The 7,915-nt window shown below is 33.7% G+C and overlaps 1 protein-coding gene across 2 annotated transcripts; it reads right to left on the minus strand.

Moving 5' to 3' along the window:
- Positions 1-20: 20 nt before the first annotated feature.
- stas (Transmembrane protein stas) lies at positions 21-7,831 on the minus strand. 2 transcript variants are annotated; one of them, XM_019040644.2, is made up of 6 exons: positions 7,599-7,831; positions 6,150-6,291; positions 4,936-5,064; positions 4,348-4,546; positions 3,458-3,596; positions 21-2,587 (listed from the first exon to the last, which is right to left on the minus strand). In XM_019040644.2, the coding sequence occupies exons 1-6, from the start codon at positions 7,621-7,623 to the stop codon at positions 2,418-2,420; spliced, it is 804 nt and encodes a 267-aa protein (XP_018896189.1). In that variant the 5' UTR covers positions 7,624-7,831; the 3' UTR covers positions 21-2,417. The 2 variants fall into 2 exon arrangements, with proteins under 2 accessions (XP_018896189.1, XP_018896190.1); XM_019040645.2 differs by lacking the exon at positions 7,599-7,831 and adding an exon at positions 7,380-7,592.
- Positions 7,832-7,915: the final 84 nt, after the last annotated feature.

The raw sequence follows: 7,915 nt of genomic DNA on the forward strand, positions 1-7,915 counted from the left end.
GAGTCGTCAACATAGTCCTATAGTCTTGTCAATTTATTTATTATCATAAATGCATATTTTACTGAGCTAGTTTCCATCACTGCAAAAACCAACAGCTGATTTCCAACAGAATCCAAAATCAAATCGGAGGATTGACAAAAAAATTTGCATCAGCGTCAAATAAGTAATGCTGATGCATATTATGATAAAATGATATTACAATATCCAGCAGCAAAGAAATTCACAGTGAAAGTTACAAAAAAAGGCAGAATGGTATGTCGTTGGTAATTTAAAAATTCAAAAAAATTTAAAGTTGGGTTTACTAAAATTAAGATTTGAGTCAAAAATCAATTCCGAAACAAATTGATTGAGAATTCCTTTTCGAAACAGATTCTATGTTTGCTAATCAATTAAAGAAGTATGGTCTCTTAGCAATCGGATAACAAATCAGATAAATTAAAATTCCACCTGGCCTTCCCTATGTGTCAAATAAATTTCAAACTGATAAAAAGGAAAAACATAACTAAATAAAATATCAAGATAATAACTATTAAAAACGAATATGTATTACAAAGGTGAATTCTAGACACATACAAATTCTATCTCTGTTGGAATGTAGAGTGATTCTTCAAGATATCCTACAGAATTTTTTTTTTTTTTTATGGCCTATTCTTTTTTTTTAAGATAAAAAAAGAAAATATAAATAAGGTAAAAAATCATAGCAAAAGATGCTATGTATACAAATACTTTCCCTCACATGATTTTTAGGCTTGATTCAATGCTAAAGCCTTGAAAATTAAGTACTGACAAAATTGTGCATTGTAAAATGTGGAAAATAATTTCATCTCTTGGGCGAACTATACTGACATAAACTGAAAAGTAATGACAAAGAAAAAAGAATTTTCATGAATGTATTAGGCTCCTTCTGTGACAATTTGCCTGCCTAAAACCAGTAAGGGGGGGTTGGGGGAGGGAAGAGAAGGAAGATTACGACCATAATCACCCCAGTCATTATTTTGATTAATTAAAATGAAATATTAGAAAATCTTGGAAAAATTTCCTTAAAAATCTTTCACGGGAATTTTTGAAGAATCCTGAGTATGTGATAAAGCACGTTATTATCAGGATTTACAGCTTGAACACATATTGGCCGCAACCAAGCTAGGAAGATACATATGTTTACACTAAAATTTTGGGAACAGTGCATACTAGAATTTAAGCTTGATGTGGTAGTTACAATATCTTTGAAACTTCACTTGAAATAGGAAAGGATAAGTAAAATGAGAAAAAAGAGAGAAGTATGAAGAAAAGTAAAACTCATTTGCTCAGTGTCGGTGGGTCAGGGGTCAATGGGATGTGGTCCAAAATTGAAAGTGAGCTTAATACGTACCTATTAATGATTCCATTTATTCTGTTTATTTCATACTTATAAAATAGGAAATCTAGCTCTTTTGATGGCCCTCATATTAAATTAACAGTAAATACTAGCAACCTCTTTGTTGAAAGTGAGCCCAGAAGAATGATTAACTGATTGAATGAGACTCATTCCCTTCAAAATCAAATTTTCATTGGTCTTACTTCGTAATTCTACTATGAAAAGAATGAAATATAAACAAAAGCAAAGTTCCTATTTTGTAAATAAAAATATTGACTTCTGAGAAAAATTAAAAAGAGAAAAAATAAAAAATAATCCTCCTCTCCTGTTCCAGGAGCTGACTTTACCTCATGTCTAGAATTTTCGATTTTCTTTAAAAGTTTTCTTTTTGAAAAAGAGAAGAAAAAAAATAGCAATAATAAAAGAACTAGTTACATTTCTCGGAACTGTTCAGCCCAATTCACATGATGCAACTTTTCTTGAAACTTTCATGGGTGAAAATTTGTACTAGGCACATATTTCAATCAGGAAAAATTTCCATGCAATGGAAATGAAGGAAAAGTTGGATGATGAAAAATAAACTGTGTGGATTGGGCTTAATACCACCATTTCGATGAAATTATGTTTTCAAGATAAATTTAAAATCTTGATCTGCTTTAAAAAGTTTCTTGTCACCTCAAAAATACATTGACATTGTAGAGGAATGATTCCTCCTGACCAAATTTTGAACCACAAACAATTCTAATGGTTTTGTGGCTTCAGATAAATTTAAAAAGAATAGAAATAATTTTACATGAAAAACACAGGTCTCCTCCCGGTAATTACTTTCATTTTCCCATCCATCTTAATAAAGTGTTACTTTTTTACATAGTAACACCTGCCTTTTACATTAAAAGAGGGGTGATAAATCTTTTGACAGCAACATGCCATAAGATGGTCTGTAAGTAATTGTACCAAATTTTACTCCATTGAAATACAAAAAATTCTTGTGCTTTAGACTCCACAAAATGAGAATACATTGACCAAGACGAAGGACTAGAATTAATTACAGTATCTTGAGATTTCAATCAAATTTTGCACGTAACCTTGTCCGTAAAAATACTGGTATTAAAGAAATTGTTGCAAAAACAGCAAGCAGAATGACAGAAGATAGAGACATAGTATTGCCACTTTTTGTCAATTCGTGGAGACTTTTTCCTCCTTGTATCGCCACAAATGAAGGGGGAGCAACACCTACAAAACGAGAAAAAATTTCATGTTAAAATTTTTTTATCCGAGAGTAAAACTCTGGGCTCAGATTAAAATAAAATTGTTGCGAAATGATAAAAATCAAATAAATAGATAGGAAAACAAGTTGATGGTATACAAGATGTTTAAAAATGCTTCTAATAGGTTTTGTCTTTTGATCAGTCTCATGGACAAAATTCATTTTCCTGGATGATTGACAAAACATGAGGTTTTAACAGGATTTAATAGTATTTAAAAGCTTTACAGATGATCGATCTTTTAAAGAGAAACAAAATCATACTCGTAATGAATAAAGACAAAATAATTGCTACTTTGTTCTAAAAACAGTTATACATATCATTTTGATACTACATTGATGGTGAAACTGTAGAAATGTGCACCTTTCTCAGTTTGCGGCGTTGCAGACTTTCTGTCATACTTTATTTTCTAGGAAGGAAACAACTGAAGGACATTTCTTGAGGACTTCCCTCATTTTTTTATCTTTGCAAAGAACAGTCTGTAGATTCAAGCCATGAAGTTGGTTATGTCTCCTTTTAAAAAATGAAACAGTGGCAGAAATTATGGAACACCGCAACTGAGAAACGCATTTTCAGTTTCACTGTTGATATTCTTATAAAAGGATTCCCTGCCTTCCAATTTCTCAGGAAATGATTATCACATCGGCTTTTGAAATTCATCCTATAAAGTTACAGCTACGGTTTGCTTGAGAAAAGTTGGTTCTTATTTTCTTTCTCACATTTGGATAATCTGGTTTAGTAGTCTCTCTGATTCTTAGGGCCAACTACTTAAGTTCTGCGGAATTGTGCTAGGTGTACTTGAATTGCTAACTAAGACATAATTTTGAAGATAAATTACCGAGGAAAGTGCCAATATAAAATGGTACTAAAGGAACATCAACGACTGGAGCTGCAATGTTGATAAACCAGTTAGGTAGGAATGGGGTGATTCTTAAAAATATTATGTAACTCAGCAAATCGTCTTTATGATTTCGAACCTGAAAACATGGAATTGCATAAATTATCAAGTTGTTGTGAAAAAATTGTAAACATCAACTGCTAATTTTGCTGTTAGGGTTGCATTTTTCTTCATACTTTATTGTATGGTTCTTTCATGCCCGTTCATTCGAGTTGGCAATACGCAGTTTCAGATTTTGATGGTGACTTTTTCTCTTTTTTGAAACACATAAAAAATAAACTTTTGCAAAATATTAGTTCCAGTTCCAAAAATTTCTTGAAATAAATTCAAGATGGCAGCATTTTAAACATTGCAAAAAAGAGATCTACTTTAAACTAACAATTTTATTAGTCTTAACTTTGATTACATTGAGGCAAAAATTTGTTACTCAGTCCATGAAAATATTTATTGAGAAAACAAAAACCATCATCCGAATCCAATGGAATGCCAAATTGGAGGAATTAGAAGGAGATAACTCCATTGTTAATTGATGTCCTCAGAGAATCCAATTTTCCATTTTGCTTATGTTGACAGGCAGATCAATTTTGCGGGTAAAACTTTTCTAAGACTGAAAATAATTCGGTAAGAGGCTGATTGTAGACATCTTTCTCTTGCTAAAAAAAATCTTGATGAGACTCACAAGACAGTCAGGAAATAAATGATATGGAAAGAAACCAGAAAGAGAGACACTTCAAAGGGAAATCTCATTCTTTTCATCAATTCTTAACAAAATTACTGTTCCTGTTCACAAAAGCAAGAATTGATTGGTAAAAATAAAGTAAAAGTCTTACCAAGACAGCGTATTTGTTGGCTCGATCTGGGAAATATTTGTAGACTAATTTCCTTCCAAGATACTGAGATAGAAGGTAACAAAATGATGCACCCGTTGCTGAGCAAAAGCAGACTAAACCCAAGGCCACCGCAAAGGGATACAAAAATCCTGATAATACGGATAGAAAAATTGACCCTGGGATAGCAAATGTTTGTAAACTAATAACAAATGTCAAGGAAAAAGCCACAGAAAATAATGATTGCCTTAGAAAATGACTTTAAGGGGACTCCATTCTCTACATAATTCAAAACATCAAACCTTTTTAGGAGGCTGAAAGATAGCAAAAAAGTCAGATTGATGGTTTCAATTATAAAAACACAGAAGAGAAAATGAAATAACGCAAGGATGAGGCTGAAAAACAAAAATTAAAGAAATGCGGGATGTTGTGCATAGTTTCCTGTGCATTATCAACCATAAAAATGTTACTGAACTCTAATTAAAGCATAGAAAAGGGCCTTTCAACAACTATAAAAATTTCTTTTCAGGAGGTGAAAAACTGATGGATGGGACAGCGAATGGCAAAACCTGTCAGTGAAGAAAAGGATACAATATATACACACAAATCATAGCAGAAATGACTTGAAAATAGTATTTCTCAGTGTATCTTTCTAGGACTCGACCTAAATTGAGGGCATCATCATAGCTCCGAGGCAATCTAAAATATTGCTTTTCTGAGCTGAAACAGAAGTAGAATATCTGCAATTAGTATAAATTACGTCTTTAAAATGTTGAATAAAATCTACTGCACGACTTTTGGACCTGATAAAATACTCTATTTTTTAGGAAAATCCCAATTTCCCAATGGACCAAACTTAGAAAACACTAGTGTGAGTCATGAAAAAAATCGAAGGTACTTATCGAATTGAGCAGCAAAGAACATTGAAGTAGCTCCATAGGATACATACTACATGAGTCGCTTTTATAGCGCTCTCTGGCGCTTTGCAACGCCTAATCGCCACAAAACTCCGTCTTCCCACAATCCATCAGGGAGTTGACAATCCCTCATCTCATTTATCACTCCCTGTCACCACCCTCTCACTGGGCGTCCCCTTCGTCTGGCTCCATAAGACGCCTGGATCAAATTATTTTCCCAACCTTGTGGACGCAAAACAAACAGAAAAGCGAGGGTATGAAGGCAGATTATGCCATTTCAGCGGAAATACCTTGTTATTAGATATGGCAGCAAAATTTTTTTACGCATACAATGCAAGCTGTCCTTAAAAGTTGCTGTTTCCAAAAATCACCATATTCATCTCTTTTGTGCACAAACTTCCCAGAAAATTGAATTTTCTTTTGAAAAACCTGTTCGTTTAAATCAACTTCGATACTTGGGAAATTGGTGAGTGTAGGGGGAAAACTAAGTCACTTTTGGACTCAGCACTAAGGATTACATAGAAATCAGCTGTACAAACTTTTGTGTTTTATTTATGCAGACCTGTGTACTTAATGTCAGGGATAAAATACCTTCTTTTGCCGGGATTACTCGGAATCAGCACCTACTCAAGGTCCACAAAAATTACAATTCAAGCTCCCTTCCCTTTCAAATTAAATTTAATCTCTAAAGTTGATAACCTTTATGTAAAAGTTTCTGTTATATTGGGTCCTGTGATCCCACGCATTACATGGGCCTGTTAAGGGCACAATGAAACCCTCACAGAGATTACCAGTAACTATAAGCTTACAGTTGAAATATAATTATTCGTACGAAGAGATAAAGTATGACAAGTTATGACTGTAAAGAGTCTTTAAAACATGACTTACGGGTCTAATTCCGGAAAAGTGTAATAAACAGATGCTAGAATGACCGAGCTCAGTAAAAAAACTCCCGATAGAATCACTATGGATTTTGTTGATTCACCCATCGCCAATTTCTTCGTGATCTGTCCCGATGTGGTGGTTGCACCTACAACACATAGAAAGGATAGTGGATAAAAAAGAAGGAATAAGTGCTTGTGATAAATGTGGAGATAAACTGATAATGGAGATGTGATAGGAAGAAGTATAATTCCGTTAAAAAATTGCAGGATTAGAAGTGCCTCATTCTGATTTGATGATTAGGATATAGTGTCAGCAAGCTTTAAAAATGCCTTGTGTACGAAGAATTGACAAATGATGAAGAATGTGCAAAAAATTGTGGAAAATAAAGGAGTGAAACTGTTCAAAATTGGGTGAACAAATACGTATTCAGATCCTTAATTCTTGGTCATGTTAAAAGTTATTAAGAAAATTAAAACATTTCATAAGTCGGAAAATGAATGGGTAAAGGGAACAAACTGAGGAAATGTCAGGACTCCCTATAAATTATATGGAATTCTCCTATCAAACCTAGCGTTTGTAAAAAAAAAATTCTACAAACATATGTAAATTATAAAACTCAGTTAATTTGAATTTATAATAAAATGAGCTGTTCGTGAATGAGCATTTTTTAGTGAAAGAGCCTGCAAGACTTGCAATGCTACTGAGACTAATGAAACCTGGCTCTGCAAATACCTACTAGTGACCTACCCAAAAGCTCTGCTTTGTATTCTTCCTAAACTAAGTCAAGAATATTTCCTACTTTTCTGCAATTGTTGTGTGAAAAAAATTACGAGCCTCACTGAAGCCTGATTAATTAAACTTTATCTTGCTTCACTGTCATGTCTTTGCCGTGTAATATAAGTACCTACTTGACTATTTTCAACATCTTGTTGTCCTGACATAAATTTCAACAATCAGGCTGCAAGCCCTTCCGCCAAAGATTTCCTCAAATTTACCTTTAACCATTCAAGCGAGTTCACTTTGTCCAGTGCAAATGGAAGTCACAGTTTCTAATCAACAAAGTTTCTTTACTATAACCTGAGATAAACAGTTAATGAATTGAATAAGCGTGGAGTAAGGTTGTTGTTCCTACCCTGCTAACAACTGATAACAAAAACACAGTAATGTTACTCATTGGGCACTATAATGGCTAAAATCGGAATCTCAAAATAAATTTAAATAAAAAAAGCTTACGATGAATGAAAGAGGATGCGTTTGGACATTGGAAATCAAGTGAGCTGAAGGAGTGAATGGGCCTACGAGGTGAGGGTCTCAAATTTGGGTAGCCGAGAGATACTTCTTGAAAAATCGGTCGAGAGAGACTAAGAGGACAATGCTCAGGACCAGGAATCGAACTTCTTCGTGAAATTGGGAGAGAGCTTGAAATTTCTGGGCATTGAACCCTGTAATCACCTGTTGTATTATTTCCCTCCACCATTGTAGCTGAAGAAATAACTAAAAATCTGCAAATCAGGTACTAAATAACACTCATATCACACAAATGTAGCACCATAATATGAAAAATAAGTGAAGTTAGCAGTAAAAAATTAAATCAGTCTCGCGATCAATTTCCAATTCTAATGAAGTGATGAGATTTCTCCTCACTTTTTCACCTAATCACCTCAGCGGTCGGTATCACAACAAATAACCTCATTTTTCATTTTATCATTGATTTGGAACCAAATTTGGAACCAATTCGATTCTTTTGCGACATATCGAATGAACGTTCA

The sequence above is a fragment of the Bemisia tabaci genome, chromosome 3 (genome assembly GCF_918797505.1).
Source record: "Bemisia tabaci chromosome 3, PGI_BMITA_v3".
Lineage (NCBI taxonomy): Eukaryota > Metazoa > Arthropoda > Insecta > Hemiptera > Aleyrodidae > Bemisia > Bemisia tabaci.

Excerpts from the sequence above, each read along its gene's own strand:
- stas (XM_019040644.2), bottom strand. The coding sequence starts at position 7,623 with ATGGTGGAGGGAAATAATACAACAG. Across the intron at positions 5,065-6,149 it reads ACTTTTCCGGAATTAGACCC|CTCAGAAAAGCAATATTTTA; the intron begins GTAAGTCATGTT and ends CTTCTGTTTCAG. Across the intron at positions 2,588-3,457 it reads TTATATTGGCACTTTCCTCG|GTGTTGCTCCCCCTTCATTT; the intron begins GTAATTTATCTT and ends CTCGTTTTGTAG.